The sequence below is a fragment of the Triticum aestivum genome, chromosome 1B, assembly GCF_018294505.1.
Source record: "Triticum aestivum cultivar Chinese Spring chromosome 1B, IWGSC CS RefSeq v2.1, whole genome shotgun sequence".
Taxonomy (NCBI): Eukaryota; Viridiplantae; Streptophyta; class Magnoliopsida; order Poales; family Poaceae; genus Triticum; species Triticum aestivum.
The window spans coordinates 96653818-96676310 of record NC_057795.1 but is presented as its reverse complement, the minus strand read 5'-3'; the positions used below and the strand labels follow the sequence as shown (position 1 = coordinate 96676310).

General features: G+C 42.7%; 1 protein-coding gene and 1 pseudogene across 1 annotated transcript; one reads left to right on the top strand and one right to left on the bottom strand.

Annotated features, from left to right (window-relative positions):
- Positions 1 to 209: 209 nt before the first annotated feature.
- LOC123109893 (calmodulin-interacting protein 111) lies at positions 210 to 8879 on the top strand. The gene is made up of 14 exons (XM_044530418.1): positions 210 to 467; positions 1715 to 1790; positions 1901 to 1950; positions 2068 to 2402; positions 2790 to 2951; positions 3044 to 3879; positions 3966 to 4155; positions 5114 to 5321; positions 5824 to 6281; positions 6684 to 7110; positions 7805 to 7885; positions 8009 to 8199; positions 8295 to 8502; positions 8589 to 8879. The coding sequence occupies exons 4-13, from the start codon at positions 2109 to 2111 to the stop codon at positions 8391 to 8393; spliced, it is 2946 nt and encodes a 981-aa protein (XP_044386353.1). The 5' UTR covers positions 210 to 467; positions 1715 to 1790; positions 1901 to 1950; positions 2068 to 2108; the 3' UTR covers positions 8394 to 8502; positions 8589 to 8879.
- Positions 8880 to 11112: 2233 nt separating this feature from the next.
- LOC123077404 (E3 ubiquitin-protein ligase HERC2-like) lies at positions 11113 to 22125 on the bottom strand (annotated as a pseudogene).
- Between the last annotated feature and the right edge of the window lie 368 nt (positions 22126 to 22493).

The window sequence follows — 22493 nt, the reverse complement described above, 5'->3', positions numbered from 1 at the left end:
CCGACTTACTCCGGATGAAACTCTATGCTCAAGAGCATCTCCGCCAACGTGGCAATGTTGTACTGGCCGTCACCTAGGGGCACCAGACCAACTGTCGGTACGAGTGCACCGAGGGGTGCGCTGGGGAGGGGAAGGACAAGGCCCTACGTGCGTGGCTGCCAGGTGGGCCCGCAGAGGCCAAGCTGGACTAGGTGCTCCTCCGTCAAGTACAACCAAAAAAAATCGTAGTCGAGGAAACGGAAAAGCAAACGAGCTGACGCTCCCTAGTTCCTAGCCGCCGCCGGCCCGCCGCCGCGGCGCACTAAGCCGGCCGAAGCCTCCGCTGCCCTGCCGTCGGTACGGGATCCCAGTAGCGCTTCCCTCTGCCGAGCAGCCGCTCCCACAAGCAGCGCCTCCCTCCCTGGAGCAGCTGCTCCCGCCCAGCACGCCGCCGACCGGAGCTACGCCGTAGACCAGTCCTTAGGCAGGTAGCCACCACTCCTTCGTCTGCCCCCCCTCCCCCTCCTTCCTCTCTCTTCCCTCACTCCCCCTCCCTCCTTCCTCTTGCATCCTTGTTTCTTCATTTTTTTTCTTCTGATTTTCTGATTTTTGTATTGGACGAGTACTTGCTGTAGATTGGATATTGTGAGTATAATGATGGCTATTTCTTGATGAGTACTTGCTGCATGATATTTCCACTGCATGTTCAAGTTTACATGTGAAAGGATTTTGCTTGATAGGTGTTTGTGATAATGCTTGTAGGGGCAAATGTTTACAAATTGTAGTTTGAATTTTAGTTGGTGGTATTATTGCCATGATTGATGTCTCAAATCTTGTTTGTGATTGGGAATATGGTGGTACTATTACGCTGTGTTGTTGATTTGAACAGTCAGACCTAAAATACTACCGTTTAAAGTGATTGTTTCTCCATTTGCATGTTAGTTGATTGATCTTCAGGTTCCACCATTCGTGTTATGCCATGCTGCAAGCCTTTCATTTTTGGTTTTCTTGTTTATTCATGCTCCTACAATATAACAATTTCTCCTACAATTATGTGTTTCCTGTTACACTAGTCAATCATTCTTCAGGTTTTCACCTAGTCAACCTCACTAGCAATGTTACACAAGGCTTCATTTTCTGGGTTTGATGTTAACATTAATTTATGTTTCAGTATATATGCTAGGAAGGTATTGAATTGCATGTGTGCGTACCTCCCAGTGCTACGAAAGGGGGTGTCACCAACACAAGCGGATCACGTTCAAGAGGAGGAGAGCGAAGATATCTTGAACAATATTCGTAGTAGGATAGCCGATGCGTGTTTTGTGAGAGCAAGATAGGTTAGCTATGTTGATGAAGGCCATCATTATGTGAACAATATGTGTTCTGTATGGTCCATATCTTTTTTATTAATATTTATACGCATGAAGTATGAAACACTACAATATAATCATTGAATTTCCTATATGTTAGCCATGAATTGTCTAATTTTCCTTTCCAAAATGGTTGTTGAAATGCCTAACAATGTAAAAGTCACTGCTTAGCACATAAACATTCTTTCAGCCCCGAGGGGCATTACGGACAATTTATGCCAAATCTACAATTTCACTGTTGTCTCAACCATACAACTTCCAGCCTTTTCACAGCTGCTTTCTCACAGCTCGCAGCTCACGGCTGCTTTCTCAGAACTCGCAGCTCAATCAAACACACCCTAATTCTATCCCTTTGGAACTTGCAGTTGGAACAGGGCACCAACATTGTCAATTGGAGAGGCTTGGAGCTGCTTCGGCATCCTCAGGAGAGCAAACAAGAAGGTAATCTGCTGCTCCTAGCTTCTATACATATTTTTTTGTGAATTTTAAAAATAGTAGATCGTATCCCTTTATTGGCGCTTTTCGAAAATGACGAATTTACGTATCTGTAGATACTGATACACGTATCGGCGCATTTTAGCTCAGGAGAGCAAGCAAGAAGGTGATCTGCTGTTCCTAGCTTCTATACATATATTTTTTGTGAATTAAAAAGAATAGCAAAACATATCCCCATATTGAAGCTTTTCCAAAATGGCAAATTTATGTATCCATGTATCAGTATCGGTGTTAGGTTCCCAGAAGCTTGCCGGAACTGCTGCCATGTCTTCGAAGGGCAAGAAGAAGAAGCCGTCGGCATCCCCGCAGCCGTCACCTCGTACCCCTCCCTCTCGCGCCCGTGAAGACACCGGCGACTGCATCCTGGACCTCTCGTCCACCGCTGCAGCGGCGGCGGCGCGGTACCCGGCGCTCGTACCCCGCGGAGGTGTGGGCTGTTTCGCCGGCACCGTCTCCGATGTGGTCTCCAGGGGCGGGAGTCGCGGTGGCGAGGGGAGGCTCTGGCTTGCCGAGCCCTCCATGGCCAGCACCGGGCTACGGCCTGGGTGCCTCGTCTTTGTATGCTCCTCACTGAACTTGTTAACTAAGCACTACACTTGTGTTTTCAATGCAACCCATGCTCCATGTAGCATCAATTATTGCTTATTACAGTTTCGATTGTGTGCCCACCTTTGACTGTAGATGTATCTTTTGCTCTACTGGTGTAACATCTGGTCAATTGAATATACGTTGATTGATCCACACTGTTTTTCAATACGGCCGCAAAGAGTCATATTTACAGCTTGCTGAAAATAAGATTAACACATACAGTAGATTGCGGTACCCTGGTTGTAGAACTGACGTTCGAGCTTCCCATGGATTTTCCAATAAAGATAAAACTTCAGCTTACCAGTGTCTATGTGTTGTTTTGTTCAAGTCATCTGAGCTTCGTCTCCTTGTTCTTAGGTGTCACTCATTTCTTCAAGTAGTAACAGTTTAGATGGCTTCCCACTTGATAGTTTATTTGAGGAGTGCAACAGATTCTTTAATCTTGATGTGGACAATGATCTCATCTCTAATGAAGCTGGGGTGAACTTTGTGACTGCCACAGTTTTCCCTTCACGTGAGGTATGTGCCTTTGTTATCTTTCTTCTCTTGGTGTATAAATGCCGCGAATGCCAAACTGTAAAAGTTTCTGATTGGATGGTCACTCTTATCAGGTTCAAAAGAATGGCATCAAGCTCTCTTGGGATCTTGCCTGCACACTGGGATACCCTGTAGTAGGTCGTTCTTTGCTAATTAGCCCCCTATATACATCCCAAGCCCCAAAGCGAGCTGATTCTGGCGAGTTTTTGCGTGTGATAAAATGCAGCGATCTTTATCTCAGTCTAGTTCCAACGAAAGTTGTACCCTCCAGTCATAATAAGTCGGAGTCTGATTGCCTTCCTGTAAGAAATGTGATGGTTATGGAGTCACCTAAAAGGATTCCTTCAACTCCTCCATGCAGAAATGAATCCCATGATGGTGCATCTAACAGTGGCTTTTCATTGTGCTTGGATCCAGCCACTGCAAAATCAGCATTAGCAGATGATAAAATAAATGACTTGCTGCAGACTTCTGCATCACGGTGGCTTGATGGTAGGCACTTACTGAAAGGAAACTATGTCCCTCTCTCAATGTGCGGGAAAGTATCTATGTTCGTAGTTTTGCGAGCAGAAACAGATGGTTCTGCCCTGGATGTAGTGCATGAGAAAAGAAATTCAATGTCTAATGCAGATGTCTCTGGTAAATTGGTTGAAACCCCTGCTTTGTTCCTTGTCGAGAGAACCACAAAAGTGCACCTTTCTGATTTGTCATCTTCAAAGGAGTTTGGGTCAGATAAGCTAGGGTTCCCACCAGAATATTCCATCTGTGCTGATACAGGAAGTGAAGATGCCAATCATGATCAAAGGCTTGGTGGGTTATCTGAAGTGTCAGCAAAAGTAAAAGAAATGATTTCGTTTTCGCTGGCAGACCAAATTGGTCTGCCAAGGAATGGTTTGCATGATTTACCAAGGTATAGTGTGAACTTGTCCCCCCTCCCCCTAGATTGCAAACACATTTATTTGTTAGTTAACAATATACTATTTTGTTTCATTTCAGGTATAAAGGTCTTCTTCTTTATGGTCCACCTGGAACAGGGAAAACCTCTCTTGCTTCTTCATGTGCCTATGATCTGGGAGCCAATCTTTTTACAATCAATGGACCAGAGATCATTAGTCAGTATCACGGTGAAAGTGAACAAACATTGTATGATGTTTTCACTTCAGCTAAGCAAGCTGCACCTGCTATGGTTAGATTTTCTTCTAATGCCAACCACTTCTTTTCATTGTCATGTCAACAGCACTTTGAAATATTCTTAGTCTACTAGTACCTTTTTAGGAAGCTAATGTCACAATTTCTTAACCTTTTCTCCCTCACCCTGTATCATGTGGGATAGAAAAATGAGCAATCTTTTTGTTCATGACTTCTAGAACCTGAGTTAAAATGATTCCTATCCTCAGATGGTTACCCTTAGGATTCTAGATGAAAACATTGGTCATCCATCTTTTAGAGGAACCTCATCCTTTACACCATTTTTTTTAACATTTTAAGTGAAGTTAGAAGTTACTACCATTTTAAAATCAATTTAACACTGTTACTGCAATTGAAGAAGATACAAAAATTGAAGAAGATAAAAAACAAATACTCCCTCCGTTTTTATTTACTCTGCATATTAGGTTTGACTGAAGTCAAACTTCATAAACTTTGACCAACCTTATAGAAAAAAGTATGAACATTTACAATAGCAAATCTATACGATGTGAAAGTGTATTCAACAATGAATCTAATGTGATTGATTTGTTATTGTATATGTTAATATTTTTGTCTAAAAACTTTATCAAAGTTTAGAAAGTTTGACTTTGACCAAAGCTAATATGCGGAGTAAATAAAAACGGAGGGAGTATATCTTATGAACTAGATTTTGTGTAAGCTAGGTGTTATCATCCATTATCTCTTGAGTTATTAGTGATCAAATTTAGTAATAGCTCCTGTTATCAATGTTTATGGATTGAATGAAGTATTTAATTACAAATGGTTTCTCTATACTTCGATGAGGACTTATGAATGATTAGCAATATGATTATTGATGTTTATGAATTGAATTATTTAATTACCAATGGTTTCTCTATATTACAATGAGGAAGTATGTAATGTCTTAATTAATAACAATATTGAGGATTGATAATATGTATCTTCATTGATATTAGATATTTATTGATGAATTGGATGCGATTGCTCCAGCCAGGAAGGATGGAGGCGAGGAGTTGTCTCTTAGAATGGTGGCCACTCTGTTAAAACTAATGGATGAGATTGGCCGTAATGATCGTGTTATCTTGATTGCTGCTACAAATCGTCTTGAAAGTATTGATCGTGCATTACTACGACCAGGAAGATTCGATCAAGAAATTGAAATAGGTAGAAATCTCTGATGTTTTTCATGTACCACAGTTCTATATCTATTCTAGGTCAGTGATGTTCTTTTTTAAGGTATTGTGTGCAATCATCCCCTAACAAAAGGTATTGTGTCCAACTAAAACCAATACTAGTATATGTGCCGAATACATGTAGGATTCCTTTTGCTGGTAACATCATCCATTTAGGGTGGTATCCACAAATAATAGTAGGCGACTGATTAATCCCCCCCTCCTCCCCTGGCGAAAAATAGACAATTTGTTATCTTGCATTTTAAGTACTTTGTGGTACTTAAAGAGACATCATGCCCCATGTACTGTTATCTGCATCACTTTAGTACTAGCTGTTTTCAGAACTTCGGGTAAACTGAGGTTGACTGCTTACAGATAGCGTCAAATGCAAGCTGACTATGACCGATGATAAGCCTAATTTTGAAATAATAGGGTTGTCCAGTTGATAAATTGTTGAGCAAGTCAAAGTTGATCAGTTGTTGATTCACTTGCAGGAGTACCATCTCCAGGACAGAGGCTGGACATACTTCACCACCTTCTAAGTGGAGTTCACCACTCTCTCACTAGTGAGGAAGTTGAGTCCCTTGCTTTTGCCACTCATGGATTCGTGGGTGCTGATCTAGCTGCACTATGCAATGAGGCTGCATTGAGTGCTCTTCGCCGTTATATCAGTGTAAAAGAAAGTTCAACCCAACTACTTGGTGATCGTGACACAAATGCAGAAAAGACTAATATTCAAGAAATTGATGGTCTTTTGGGTTATGAAATAAGTTCATTATCATCATCTCTCTCAAAGTTAACCGTGTCAATGGAGGATCATTGCTGGACCAATAGAGGCGATATCATAGAAAGTAGTGAGCTGGATGATAAGAAAGATGACTTGTTATTGTTGGTGATTAAAGATGACTTTGAACAAGCTAAAATGAAAGTTAGACCAAGTGCAATGCGCGAGGTATCATTTTTACCCACCTTATATGTTCATTTAGTGTTTCTTTCTCAGATTTCTTCTCTTATTACTTGCTGTAATTTCTTTCATAATAGTTCTTATCTTGTAAGCATCATTTCTTCTCTCTTGCTTTTTTTCTTTCTTTTCATCTGTTTGTGTCAATATCTGCATCATGGACTCCAACTGACGAGCAGTGAAAACTAAACTAAAAGTTGCACATTTCAGAACAATTGATATGAGATTCTGGTATAACAATTCAGTTTCATGTAAGGTGTTCTTGATTTGGTTGGTTAAGATGCACCCTGGTGTGTTATTATCTTATGGGAAATAAACACCAACATCAGTAAAATATGTGTGTGCTCTGCAGAACGTAGCACAATGTTAATGCTTCCATCATTTCCTGTACAGGTAATGCTAGAGCTTCCGAAGGTACGGTGGGAAGATGTTGGTGGTCAAGCCAGGATCAAGAAGCAGTTAATTGAAGCCATCCAGTTGCCACAGAAATGCCCAGACGCGTTTGAACGCTTAGGGATCCGCCCTCCTAGAGGATTGCTAATGATTGGACCACCAGGTTGCAGTAAGACATTGATGGCTCGCGCTGTAGCTTCTGAAGCAAAAATGAATTTCCTTGCAGTTAAGGGTCCTGAGCTTTTCAGCAAATGGGTTGGTGACTCTGAAAAGGCAGTAAGATCATTATTTGCGAAGGCTAAGGATAATGCGCCTGCAATATTATTTTTTGATGAAATAGATGGGCTTGCAGTAACTCGTGGCCATGGAAGTAATGGCATATCTGTTGCTGATAGGGTACTCAGTCAGTTGCTACAGGAAATGGATGGTAAGCCTTAGTACTTCCTTAGGGACTGTTGGTTGGTCCATGATGGTAGTCCAGCAACTGGTCACTTGTTACCTCAGTCTTTATTTGATCAAATCATTGATTTCTTATTAAGTAGTTACATACTGGAAAGTGGGTTACTCTTCTGTTATAGGCTGTCATTGATTAAATTGATGGCTACATAAACCAAGCAGTCAAGCATGTAAATTAGATCAGATATGACGTTTCTACTATTTCTTTAGGTTCTACTGATTGATTCCACACATGTTCTTTCTTGATACAATGAACCGAATAATCTTATGTAATAAACCTAGGTTACATTCTTTAAAATGGACAATTACTAGTCAAAATTGAGGCCCCGGTATCTTACTGTCTTATTAGTTACTGGGCTCTGTGCTATTTGCTTGTCTTTTCATTCTTAGTTGGACATGCTGATAACCTACGATCTGGACTCATGTTACATATCTTTGCCAGTTAGGTTTTGATCATCCGTAAGGCCTTGTACAATGGGAGGTGCTTAGAGAGATGCTTAGAAAAATTAACCGGGTTTTTCTGAAACACCGGTGCCTATTTCTACAGGAGAGACGCTTAGTAAGCGTCTATCCTGTACAAATAAGCACCGGTGCTTAAGAAAAGCCTGGTTTATTTCTCTAAGCACCTCCCATTGTACCAGGCCTAATTACTATGATTGCAACAGGCTTGGACCAGAAGATTGGCGTCACTGTTATTGCAGCTACGAATCGTCCTGACAAAATTGATATTGCACTTCTGAGACCAGGTCATCTGTCTTAACTACACATAGATGCACATGCATTTTATGGTCTATGTTCCTTGTTGGGTTACACATGCAATGCTTTCTATCTTTTGTTGGTTTTAACTTCATGAATGATATATGCACTAGGTCGTTTCGACAGACTGCTTGATGTTCAACCACCAGATGAAGCTGACCGTGAGGATATTTTCCGGATTCATACACGCAGCATTCCTTGCAGTCATGACGTCAATCTAAACGAACTTGCTAGACTCACAGAAGGCTACACCGGCGCCGACATAAAGCTCGTCTGCAGGGAAGCCGCCGTAGCTGCTCTTGATGTATGCTACCTGCCCTTTGCCCATTCTGGTATACAAGGACTAGATGTGTTTTCTTCACTAGGAGCTTGCTGACAAACTATTTGGATTTTCACCAGGAAAACTTTGACATCCCAGAAGTAGCAATTGTACACTTCAAGTCGGCAATCGACCGAGTAAATCCGTCAGATATGCAGTTTTACCAAGAACTTGCGTAGCGGTTCCGCCGACTCGTTGATGACACAGATAAAGCAACAACGACGGGAATACATACCGAAACTGCCATTTAGTATCCCTATATCTGTACATAGAGGAGAGCAGTTCACTGTAAGCCATTCCTTATACCCTCCTCGTTACCTCAGATGACTCATCATTCGGTCCTAACATGTTGTTTTGTACTTGATCTGTTCCAGCCAATACCAGAAAACGAAAGGAAAAAGGAATTTATGTCGACAGTCGCAGTATTATGATCCTCTCCAGCATTTCCTGCAGCTGGAATACTTTTTGGTTCTGGTAGAGGCTGGTAGTGCAAGTCAAGAGTTGCATCTTTTTCCTTGGATGTCCAATGGTTCCATCTAGTAGTACTATTTTGTAGTGGTGGCTCTTGAAAGAGAGAGGATACTGATTACTGAACACAATTGCCTGTGCAATTTTTTTGCTACTCATGTACCCGTGGAGTGTGTAGAATTATTTGTTGTAGAGACCGAGGAACGCGTGCACATCTTGACTGCCAGTAATGGCATTGAGGAATCTTGCGCACGCGAAACTTTGGCGCGGAGAGTTTGGAATCCCAGCTGGAGAGCCCGTGAAAACAAGATTGCGAGGTGAAAAGCCCGAACCAGTTTGCCTGACGCCTGTCAGGCTTGCAACATCCCCACTCCCTTACTCGTCTCCCGCCACTCCGGCCATGGACGCAGCCGGCTCCGCGTCTCACAGCCGCAAGCGCCCCCTCAATCTTGATTAGTGCTGGCGCTCTCTGGCGGCGACGGCCATCATGAAGCCGGCCAAATTCCTGTTTTGTTCGAGAATTGGAAGTGTTGTTGAATTTTTTTTTTGAAATGATAGAATTTCTGCGTTCATCAACAAGAAAAAATTTGCGCAAACCAGATTGCCCAGTTATTATGAAGAACCGGGCAAAAACCATCACAACTGTTGAGTGGTACACATAAGAAATCCCACACACACCATTCCAAAGAGGTCCTCGTCGAGACAACACGCATGCGTCATCGTCATCACTCCTCCCTTAGAGGCGTCATCACCATCCCTAAATTTCGAGCAAACGACTCCTACTTCACCGTAGGCGATCGTTGACACAACCCACACCTTAGCGGACGCGAAGCTGAATGAAAATCCGCGCGAAAACTCAGCCACCCACTAGGCAACGCAGCTCCCAACTTTGACCGAGAACATCCAAGGAAAAAAACCAGGCACGGCTAACGCCACGAAAGATCGCCAAACGGGCTACCTGCAGCCAATCAACATATACCGCAGGGCTCACCACTGCAGCTTTGACTCCATAACAGCAAACAAACCGAGACCATCCCGCGGATACGCCGGAGAAGAGCCTGTCTACCGCAACCATTGCCGCGTTTGCCGACATCACTCACATCATCATCGTTGCCACGCGCAAATTATTTTGCTGTCAACAATTTGTTGCACCTGTTATAAGACACGTTGCAAATTTATGACAATGTGCTGATCATTATATCTTAAGTTTGTTGTCTTATGACAACACGTGGCCATTTAAAAAACTAACAATGTGAAATTGAACCTTCCTTCTAGTCGTAACTCACGAATAATCTAAGAATGGACCATGTTACAGTGCATTATCTGTTAGAGTTGTGTCGAATATAGTGTACAAGGTAGGTTACAGTTGAACTTATAGTTGTATCGTGTTTACATAGGATGTGGAGTCGTGTCCTAGTAGGACACTTGTATCCTAGGCCTCTCTTATATAGCGGGGGTAGACACACGATGTAACCTATGCCAACATAATAGCACGGGCAAGCGGGGGAGCCGGCGGTGTGTGCCGGCGCCCGGGCGGCCAGGGTGCGGTATTGCGACGGTGTCACGGGGAGGAGCGCCCGTAGTCATGCCCCGGGGATGAAGCCATATCGGTGAACCTCGTTAACAAATCTCGGTGTCGTGCTTATGTGATTGTTTGGTCCTCGGTAGATCGACGGAACGCCTCGGATTTATTCTAACATTATCATCTTAAATCGAGCACCTTTTGATCAGCACATCAACCGGTAAAGATGGATGGTTTCTCAAGAGAACACCAGTAGCCTTTCTCACTTGAAGAAAGGGAACACATTGTAGTGGCGACGATGCCGTCGTCCAGGTGTGGCGCAGCCGCGCCGGCGGACGCCATGGCGGCGTGCCGGCGTTGGTTGATTGATTTCGGTGGCATTTGTGCCCTAGCGGCCAGCCCGTAGCAAACTATTTGTAATCAGCGGCTTGGACTCGGATCTTCGTATCGACGGCCGAGATAGTAAGTTCGATGGTTTGACGCCGACGTTCATCGGTGTACTATCACGCACATTTTTTGCTTTCTTGGTTCTGACGGAAGGTAACATCGGCCCCCGGGATTCTCGCGCCACAAAACTGAACATTCTTGCTACTCTGTTCTGCGTCCATTCTCGCAAAAGGTAAATTTTCTTGCAGGATTGCCCGTTCATTCCTTCACAAAACATAAGCCGCCAGAGCATCACTGCTCGTACCTACAGTGTCCATGGCTGGCATCCACAATTTGCAGGGGGTAATGAATCCAGCCCTTGCCATCTCCATTAGACTAGGAGTTCAAAGCCATCAGATTACTATGGCATGACTAGGACCTGCAGCAACGTGGCATGGCAGCACCAAAGAGTAACAACCACTCTCGCTGCCAGCTGATCTGACCAAAAAAAACTCTGCCAAGCCCGAGGCTCACCCGGCCGATCACTTGCGAGGCCTCCCTCGCTTCCCGCTCTTCTTCCCACCTCGCCCCGAGCTCCCGGCTTGCGGAGGAGCAGCGCCAGGGCTCCCGGTTCCCTTCTTAGGGCGGCCTCGGCCTCTGCCCCTTCCCGACGGCACTGGCTTCGGAGTCGCCGTCTTGGCCCCCCTGCCTCTGCCTCTGCCCCGCCCGCGACCATGACTGCCACACTCTGCCTCCTCCTTGGGTGCCTGTCTGATCCCGTCCTCGGCTTCTGGTTCTGCGTGTTCCGAGGCTTTCTTGCGCTTGTTGGACCGTGAGTTGGTGGCGGGAGATGCCGCCTTGGTTACCTGCTCCACCTCCGGTGTCTCTTCTGCTGCAGTGAAACAAACGGTTCAAAACCATCCACGCTTAGATTTCAGTTTAGCGACCGTGAAAGGTAAAAACGGTAGGCATTTTAGCAGTCAGCAACAATTCCAATGTAAACCCAACTCAGTTTCAGTTTTACCATTTTACACTGAAGGCACAGTAGGAGAGAAGCATCTTATTAGGCATACCATCACTACGGAGTTTGCTTGAAAATCTGGTACATGACTGCCATTTACGAGCACTACATATGTTTCGCACATGGAAGAAGCACTAGAATTGGATGGACCAAAATGATCAGGAAAGCTATAAGCTAAATTGAGCCCACTATATCAGAGCACTGTAATTGGATCAACAATGGCTAATGTTGACAAACATCGTACCGCGACCCTTGGCTACCTTTTGCACCCTAATGCAATTCCTGTTTTCCAGTCTGATAGCAAATAGCATGAGATCTGTGATAAGTCGCCCAAACCTTAGAAGAAACGGGCTGACCAACGTATTGGCCACATAACGACAAGTTATTCGAGTGAGTGAGAGTAGGATGCAGAATTTCATGCATCTTAAGTGCTGGTGCTCGACATAGTGGCCACAGAAGAAGAGAATTTAAAGACCAAAATGCAGCAAACGATTGACCAATTGTTGAGCTGAAAGCATGGCAGTGGAGAACATCTCAATTTATCAACATCTTCTCTGTACCGAAAGCGTTAGGGTCGACATTAGGAGGAGAGATACTTGAAAGTCAAAACCAGCCACCTGAATCTGTGGCGGTCACTGCTGCATAGATAATTCTATTGTGTGAACAGGCCAAAACTAATAATGACCAACAACCTACTAGATATTTTCATTTTTCTCCTGGCTCCTGTGATTTTCTTAACCCAAAACTAAGCTAAACTTGGGCCAGCTTGAACTACGCTCGACAAATTGTGGCACAAGGGGGTAATGGGCTATTCAGCATGGTAACCTGTGCATCATGTACATGCCATATTTAAATAATTTAGGGAACGCCATTGAGATGTAACAGCAGAATTTGCAATTCATACTTTCCTAGATTTCTTCTACGATCCCTCTGGTGCTGTTTTAAGAAGTTTTTAACCTTCACATGTGGAGAAGCTAACATACATAAGGCCACAACCATACCAGTTCCAAACTCTACAGACTAAAACTAAGCACCGAATAACTATTGCAGGATAGCTAATTAAATTTATTGGACAAGAGGGCATACAAAAAAAGTTATGAGCAAGGAACAAAGTCAGCAAGACCATACTAAGTCTAGACCTGTAGACCATATAATAGTAAAAAGTCCCCACCATGTTACGAGCACACAAAACTGAGTATTAACAAGTTTTCATGGGGTTACTGCTTACCAGGCTGTTTTAAGTGGTATAATCAAGATGCCATTTTGTAGACCGGATATTGCAGACTGCAGCACATGTGTGAATCACTAAATTTGAAGCAGAGATTGGCTTGCAGTGATGTCGCTAAATTGTTTCCGTATGAATATGTGATGGCATGGTTGTACACTGGAGGTGCAAGAATATATGTGCTACTGCACATTTGCTGATTTACAAATGCACTTGCTAATTTATAATTGTTGGTTCCTGGCTTCCTGCTACTATACACTACACTATATATCAATTTCAAATTTTGGTCCTTCTTGTTAGTTGCTTCCTTTTGCAGTTTAAAACTTCTGAATTTCATGATAAATCTCCAAGTCATGATTTCACTATAGCATTTAATGTTCAAGATTGTTTTGTAGTACTTAACTATTTAATCTCATATTACGTCAAAATTTTGAGATACATGCGTCATATATGTTTTGATCATGTCTGAATATAAATATATAAACCGAGAACTTAAATAGGGAAACTGGCTACAAGAATGATTACTGTACAATTGGTACAAGGGGAGGTGACCTGGCAAGTACCTGTTTCATCGATTGCGGGATGTTGGCTCGTCTTTGGTTTTGGTTTTCCTTTAATGTCTCGGCGCGGAAGAAAATAGAGCTTTTTCGTGTTCTCTAAAAAGCCGAGTAACAGTTAGCTAGTTTCAATATCTTGAGCAAGGATAATAGTTTCCTTTGCAACAGATCAAGCAGGACTAGAATGATATTGGCCCATCAAATTTCCAAGTTCACAGACAAATGAAATTTTAATACTTTTCATCGTAAAAATACATAAGAGAAATGCACACCTTGAAAGAGAGCATCAATATCACCATCAAAATTATCCAGCTGAGACAAAAGTAATAATACATGTTATTAGACACTAGGTTATAAGGGCGTAAAAGAACATCCATATTATGGGGTATAGTTAACTAGTATCTCCTGTTGAGTACTCTACTGTTCCCGTAAAAAGAAGGTAGTAAGTAAACTAGTCACATTCCTGGGTGTTGAAACATGTTATTGTCAATCTAAGCACTGCAAGATGTGACAACTGACAACCAAAGAGAAGAGGGAGGCGGGTATATGAGTAGATAACACTTTTTAAACTGACAAACAATTTCTCAAAAAAGATTTATGGATCAATAACTCCAAGACTTTCTTGTTTCACTGTTACCTCCTAAAAGTTAACTCCTCGTCATTAGCATGTGTCTGTGATTAATCACCTGGCTGTTGCTAGTATTAATATGCTTTGATTAGTTGATTTCGGAGATGTTTAATGCATGTTAACAGACATAGCTCACTACATTACCCAAAGTCATGCTGCTGATTTATTCAACCCGTTTCTTTTGTTTTGCACAAATAATTTTAATAAATTGCATTAAATTTTTACCCTGTCGGTAACTTCAAGCGAGTAAACAGCTCGTGCATGAAATCCCATTTAGTTACCTGATCAAGCATATCACCAATATTTGCCCTGTCTACAACAATCAGAGACATCCCAACTCCACAACCAACACTGCAGAATTGTTAAAAGACCAAACATGACTTCCCCTACGTGCACCCCAAAAAGTGCACACAGGATAACCCCGCACGTCCGATCAGATCCATTAAGTTGCATCCAACAGTCCACGATACATCCATTATACTACAGTCAGATCTACGGCTGAAAACAAATGTTCTGCCGGCAGACTCCAAGTTCAGGATGCTACACAGCCCCCAACGATGACACCTCAAGGGAATTAACGTGGACTCCGCGATCAAAGCCGCCGCCACACCAGGAACCTCCACGATCAACGCCGGCATCACGCCACAAACCTCGCCTCCGCCAGCCGCCCCGCCGCGCCTCTGGTGTCCGCGACATCCTCGACCCGCCTTGCTGCCTTACCTCTCCTGGCTCCTGGTGTCCGCGACGTCCTCCACCCGCCTTGCTGTCGTACCTCTCCTCGCCACGCCGCCCTCGCCCTGTCCGCGACGTCCTCGACCCGGTGGACGTCCTCAACCTGGCGCGCTGCCCTACCTCCGGTGTCATCACCCTGTGTGGCCCCACGGCATCTCGAGACCTGCCAGTGCACAGGTTAGATCAATTTAATTTGCACATCTTATGATCTGACAGAAGACAAAGGAAATTGCTCTTTTAATATGACAGCATGTAATTTGTACTTTCAAAACTAATACTTACAGTACATTATGAACAAACTGAGTTGACAAAGGGTTGAATAAGTGTTTCACAAAAAAGAAAAGTTGAGAAGACAATATGGCATCCTCTCAGCGTAGTGGGGTACGTACTCCCTTTCAGGACCTGACCAACAACAGCAATTCAGGTAAATACATAAGCTGCGACTCTTACCTACTTAGGTTTGTAAATCCAGAAGAATATGTCATTGTCTCGCAGGTCAAAAAGCAGATCCAAAAGAGCTGAAGAGACAGAGGGAAAGGGAGAGGTATGCACTAAACAGGGATGCAATATTAAAGAAAAGACAAGAGGCAAGGGATCGTAAGAAAGCTGCGGCTGCTATTCTAAATGAAATCAACACTCCATCTAAGCCATCCGGGGCCATGTCGCCTGGTTACTCCATTTTCTCTATTTTTATCATACATTGATGAATCTCAAGTAAATCATATCAATTAAGTGTTCTTTTGGGCAGGTTTTGACACGGTGGAGAGGCCCACTGCGCAGTCTGCTCTCACCCAGCAACGACACACACCAGCTGCAGAAGGTCATGTGTTCTCCTACATCCAACCATAATACCGGCATTTGTGTGTCAACAACTGACATTGTTCATACAATTATGATGCAGGCATACCTGTTGATGTCATAATGAGTGATCGGACTCCACTTCCTGGTCTGAATTCATTAGGAACACCATATACTGCTGTTTCTAACAAGGAAAATGTCAATAATATCGACTCTGCCAACATCGACTCTGCCATTGGGTCCTCCCAACTGACTGTGTTACGACCACCACTTCAATCCTACAGAGGCAGCAGTTCATATGGTAAGCAATTGTGGCTCATGTTAACTACCATACAGAGTAAAAAGAACTGTTGCTCATGTTGTCTTGTACCAAATTAACACTTATAATACAGAAGCAAAACAAGCACTTAAGAGGCAGAGAGAAAATGCCCGCTATGAGCAACATAAGCAACTGATATTGCAAAGCCTACGTGACAAACGGTGTCAAACCAAATCGTCAACAATAGTCCTTACAACTGGAGAACAAAATCAATCCGATACAGCTGATGCCACCTACATGAAACACCGTATATCCAATCTTTGATTTCCTAACTGACAGTCACTCAATGTTTCTTTAGCTAATGAAGATTGTGATTGGCTACACACAAATGATACGTACCAGAGACAAAGCTTTGGAACAAGGATGAGGCCAGACAACATACTCACTGCGCCGTCATGTGGACACAATCCCGTCGACAAATATAATGGTGCTTTAATTGACTACTGCTTGGTTCATACTTTAATTACGGAGGGTCCACAAAACATGCTTCTTGATGCTGTGATAACCAACGATGGAGATACAATCCCCGAATCGACAGAGGCGAGTTTTCTTTCCACATCTCATTACTATTCTAATTCTAACGGCACAGATCAGTTTGTAATTTTTTAGTACAAATATCATACCAGAAAGATATTCTCTCTATCATAATATTCTACTACCATGTGTTTCAGCTACCGAGCGATGACGAATCAAGTGAAATACTCAACAATAATGAAGTGGAGGAAAATAATTGCACGGAGAGCCCAGAATATACACCAATCCTTGAAGAAAACATAGCAAAAAGAGAGGCCAAAGATTCTGAACATACACAGGTGACTTTCCTTTTTCAACTATATCTTCCAAAGTCATTCTAATTATATTATATCCTACATACGGGTAATACTTTTAATATTGTTCTCAGAAATTAACCCACAACGAAACAAGTCAACAAATTGTGGTGGCTGAGGACGAGGAATTGGCCCATCAATGAACTGCAAGGACCTCACTGATACGGTTAGCAGTTAGTCCTACTGCCCCATCTTTTCATAAGTAGTTTTTTTCTTATTTCTCGCTTGTGATGCTTATACTTTTTCCATTTGTTGGTACAACAGCTAGAAGGACTGGAGGATTTATCCAAATATGTATCCGATCACATGGAATTAAAATCCGATAAGTGGACTGATCTAAATTTTACAACATGGGAATGAGAAGAATATATTAAGAGCAGTCTTCAGACGGATGGGTACGCCTTCTAATATAACTCAGAGCTTTTACCTTATTGAATGCCAATGCAATTGACACAGCATCTCTCATGAGATCTGGCCTAAATAATGGAGCTCAAAGGCGATACACTTCATTGGGCTGCATATAGTAGTATAGAAAATGTGTTAAAATTTCTGGATTTGAACAACGAATATGTTACTACACACATGGAAAGAATCAGAAGATAGCATACCTGAATGTGTTTCACTAACAATCTTCCAGTACTCTATATATCATCCATGCCAACATAGAGAAAGAGAAACATCTCACAAATGAATGACAACGTGGCGAAGGCGCCTGTTGTGCATACAATGGCATAAGCATCAGCAAAGTTCAGATGTCAAATGATGGTGTCACACGTATTTCTGATACAAATAGTGCAGTACCAACTTGGTTGTGACCCTGGAACTCTCTGTTACTTAGTGCCAGAAATAATGCGACATTACAGCATGAGAATACCACACTAATCAAGCAACAGCCACAAAAAGCAACGATTCAACATCAATTATAGATAGCTGATATTGACAAATTAAGCCACCCAGAATTCAAATCCACAAATCAATCAGCTTTGTCACAGCATGGTTGCCTCAAAAATGTCACCTGACTAAATCCCCACTGATAACCATAGGTGCATTAACAACATCTAAACGAACATCATACCTTCAGCAACCGAGCACGTACGTGAGCTGCGAACTCCTTCCCGGAGCGACTGTGTGAGCCAAGCACGGGGGGCGATGATTACGGCGGGCACGTCAACGCCCTGGATCTCCGTCCAGTTCGAGATGCCTCCTCCCCCATCGTGTCCAGCAGCTCGCATCTCGATCTGCTCTGGGGCAGTAGGATGGCGGCAGCAGAGTCGATCTAGGGAAGATTGACGGAGTTGGCGGCGAGGCAAGGCCGTGGTGGTGACAGGAGCCGGCGGGGTGAGGCCGTCGTGGGGATGAGGGCCGGCGGGGCGAGGCCGTCGTGGGGATAGGACGAGAAGGGTCGAGGCCGTGGTGGTGGTGTGGGTTGGGGGGGGCGGGGGAGGAGGAGGGGGCGCCGGGCGACATCGTGCCGGGAGAGGATGCGGCATGCTGCAGAGGAAGCGGCGGCGTGCAGTAGAGCAGGCGGGCGGCGGAGAAAGCAAAGTGATGGCTGCCTGTGTCTCTCACGGTCTCACCGCACACACATCACTGGAGAAAACCAAGTGCTAGGTGCAGATCGGGATACATCCATTTTGCAAAAAAAGAAAAATCGGGATACATCGTGTTGGGAGAAAGGAACTGATGTGAATCATGTGCGACGTAAAATGATACCGCTGCCCGTTCTTTTATTTTACTTTTCACCCGCTGCTCCTTATGAGTGTTCCTCGATTGCTTTTTTTTTTCTTTTGCAATCCGACCTCTGGTTGCTTTTGTGTGGCCTAATCACGTCACCCACATTAAACATATCATCGACCAAATGGATTATTGGGAGTGTCTATTTTGTTTTATTTTTCATATGGGTTCCTCTCAAAAGAATTATGCATTCACGTGCAATGCACGAGTGAAATCTAAAATTTTATATGTACCCGTTTGGTGAAGTAATAATTATATGGGTTCCTCTCAAATAAATATGCTTCTACAAATTCATTTTTTATTGATAGCGCTTTTGTTCATTTGATTTATATAAAATAATATGCGTTCACAAATTCAATTATTTTATTGATAGCCCTTTTGGTCATTTGATTTATATTAGTCGCAAACATTATTCAATTCTTTTTTTATCGAGCGTCTCCGGTATGACTGTGGTTCAGTCGTCATCATTTTATAATACTAATGTTTTTTGAATATTCTTGTTATTAAACATATCAAAATTTCTTTATCATCCAGGTCATCTTGTGGTCTCTGGATGTTAAATTACATGGACTACTTCACTGGAGATAGTTTGTCCGACACTCCCGAACAGGTATATTTTGCATCGTATCATGATACTAATTATTTTGTGTTGTATCATTATTTGAAAACTAAGTCTTATTATTACTACTTCACTTTAGGTTCATATGACATATTTTAGAACAAAATTAGCTGTGATTTTAGTCGACTCAGAATTCAATGATGACGATATAAGAAATCGAAACTTGGATGATGATAACACCAACACGGATCCCACCGATTGTATGATTGTCAAAAGACCTCCTAACAAACCCAAAGCATCCAACTCGTCGTCACAAGTTGAGCACATGTCGCAATCATTTATCCTTTCCCCGTTTGTCACTCCAACAAAAGACGACTTAATAGATGAACTTTGCTTGTTCATCAACATGGTTGATGATGTCCCCTTGCTAGAGTAAGACACATTTTTCCAGTTTATTTTTCTTTCTAATAAATTAGTACTCTTGTATAATTATAATTAACATGAATTCCCATTTCACAGGAGTGAATGGGTGAAAAGCTCTCAACCTTATCCTATTAGTTTAAACTTGGGCGTGACAGGCGTTTAGATGTTCAGGTAAAATAACAAGACATAATTCATGTTTTTATTGTAGTTTGTTAGGATACGTGCGTTGCACGTGCACGCTTACTAGTATAGAATAATAGTATGAATAGAGGCTGCCACTACATTTACATGTTGATTTCGTGCAATTACCTTGTAATATGCATTCCTTCAAGAATGTCAACCTTTTTAGGATTTACAGATGACCTGTATATAATGCATAACAATAACTGGTCAGAGAAGTTAAATGGTTGAAATCTCAGCGGTTGCAAGACTTGTATTTCACATGGTATTAGCATTTTAAATAGATGTACTTTTGTGTAGGGCCATAACCAAGCTCTCCATATTCAGAAAGACCCCAACTTATGCAAGAATCCTCTGCACCAAATGGTGCATGTCGCCAGAAGCCATGCAGCGGATGTTCCAACCGCTGAAGCAAACAAATCATCTATTAAAAAGATAAGTGAGGATAATACTATTTCAACAGAAAGCTGATTATGAGAATAGCTCTAAGACGCTGTTCATCACTATGGTGTTTCACAGTTTGTAAGGAACCTTAAATCTCTAACTGGCTTTGGATACATGCACTCATCGCCCCAGTTCTTCAACTTTCCCCACGCATACAGCTGCCCACGACCTAAAAATCAAACCAAATGACCAATGATTAATTAAAATATGGCTGTTCCAAATATTGCAACACAATCAACAACACATCAATCATTGAAAGAGCGCAAAGGTACAACGACAGTCAACAATACTATTTTCCAACCATATGCGATATGAGATCTAACTTGCAGATGAAAAAGAGGATGCCTCCTTTTGTAATGCAACTAAACCCAAACATCATAAATAGTCAATAGAAAATAAAGACTATTGTTCTTCCTTAGTTTGGATAATTATTTGCCCAGAGTGGTATGCCCATCCTAAAACAGGACAATCTGATTTGATGCTCACAACGTCAAGTGACCAGATATTTCCATGAATAGTCTTGCTCTACAAAATGCTCAGTGCAATAGTATTTGATTTACATATCTGAAAACACATATCATTGCATCTTCAGCCACATCTAGACCCTCTGTCTATAGCACCCCACTTTAATGATAAAAAGCTGCTCTTACACTCCATCCGTCCTAGTTTGCATGTCGTCCTTGTCTTTTGTGATTTAATTAGACCAATAATAATAAGTAATGTGCCATAAAAATTATACCACTGAAACCTTTTTTCGTAATGGTACATTTTTTCTGGCACATAATCTACATTTCATTGGTCAATTTTTTTTTTGCGGGGGATCATTTCATTGGTCAAAGTTAAACACTAAAATACATGAGCACCATGTAAATTAGAACGGAGGGAGTAGGAAATTATGTATCGGCAGTATGACAGGAAAACGAAAATGATAGTGAACGTTTACACGATGTTTCCCTTCAACTGAAATAATTTAAGAGCAATATTATCAGAAAGTACCCAAGTTTTGAGCTCCTTTTCAAGTAGTAACGCGCATAGAAGAATAAACTTAAAAGGCAACAACGTTTGACAACTTTCAGGCATATGTATGCGAACACAGAGAAAATGCTAACATATGATACAATAATGTTTGCCACGCTTGAGAGGTTTGGTCTTTAACAGGCTAAGTTCCATTGCTAACTCAATTGTCCTATGCCATCTCACTTGGATGTTTGAATTGTATAATCAGCTCACCAAGACATGTAACACAAACATAACTTAATATCAGCTTAAGGTGCAAGGTAAACCAATCACAAGAGCTGCTTGATTCATATGTGACCCTAGGCCAAACTATATTCTCAAAACTATCTTTTTCTAGTATATTTTGACATATCGCCCAAGCAATAAACTCCTGTGGTAATTTTATCCCAGAGTGCATGATAAAATAGCAAGTGCATCAGATATATATGCATCAGACCACCGGCTGTGCACGCAGAACTTGCAGAACCAGCTGAGATAATATCACTGGGAGATAGGATATTGTTCTTTTGAAATATTTCAACGAGGCGTGGTTGCCACTCATCTTTCTGTTTATGGTGGCCCAACCTACATCGTAAGGAAGTGGACAGATGAACAATGTAGGACACATCATGAATACGGTAAGATACATCATACATGACAAGAATAAGTTACCTTCCATATCCACCAAAACCCCAGCTGGTAAAACATAAAAAGGAACCATGTGAGAGAACATAAATGTGACATGAAGGGAACCCGGACAAGCCGATGTTGGCCGCGGCCACGGCGGCGCTGACGAGCCAGTGCTGGCCAGGGTTAAACCCTAGGCAGATCAGGGCCTCGCTTGTCGCCACAACTATTTGGGTGTTTGTTTCCTCCTGCTGTGCGGCGACGGTGAGGGCGGTGACAGCCGCTGCTTCGTCCCTTGCGTTAGCCGTGTGCCTCCGGCCCTTCCTCTTGGCCAACTCCAAGGCCCGCTCCGCCGGCATCAGCTGCTTCTTCTTCTTGGGCGGTGTGGCGGTCTTGTGGGGGGCGCGGGGCTTGCTTTTGCCGGAGGGGGCGGGGTTGAGGCTGGATGAGGCGAGGCCGGCGGCGGCATCGAGGTCGTCGTCCATCTCGTGCGGCTGGGAGCGCGAGCCGGTGATTGCTTGTATTTGCGTTGGTGTTTCCTCGAAGAGGAGAGGCTGATGCAGCATAGCAACGGTAAATATTTCCATCAGTTATGAAACAAATGTTATCAATCCAGTAGGAGAACCAAGCAACACTATGTAAACGGTACCTGCACAAAAATAACAAATACTTGCAACCCAACACGTAAAAGGGGTCGTCAATCCCTCCTCGGTATTGAGATAGATTAAATTGTATGAGATTGGATAAATAGATCTTGCAAGGTATTTTTGGATTTTTGGATTAACAGATCTGAAAATAATATAATAGGAAATAGACTCGCGGGCTGTAGATTTCAATAGTGGCTTCTCTCGAG

Bases quoted from the DNA above. Each gene is read 5' to 3' on its own strand.
- LOC123109893 (XM_044530418.1), top strand. From the start codon at position 2,109: ATGTCTTCGAAGGGCAAGAAGAAGAAGCCGTCGGCATCCCCGCAGCCG. The intron at 2,952-3,043 runs GTATGTGCCTTT...CACTCTTATCAG, and splicing joins CAGTTTTCCCTTCACGTGAG to GTTCAAAAGAATGGCATCAA. The intron at 6,282-6,683 runs GTATCATTTTTA...TTTCCTGTACAG, and splicing joins GACCAAGTGCAATGCGCGAG to GTAATGCTAGAGCTTCCGAA.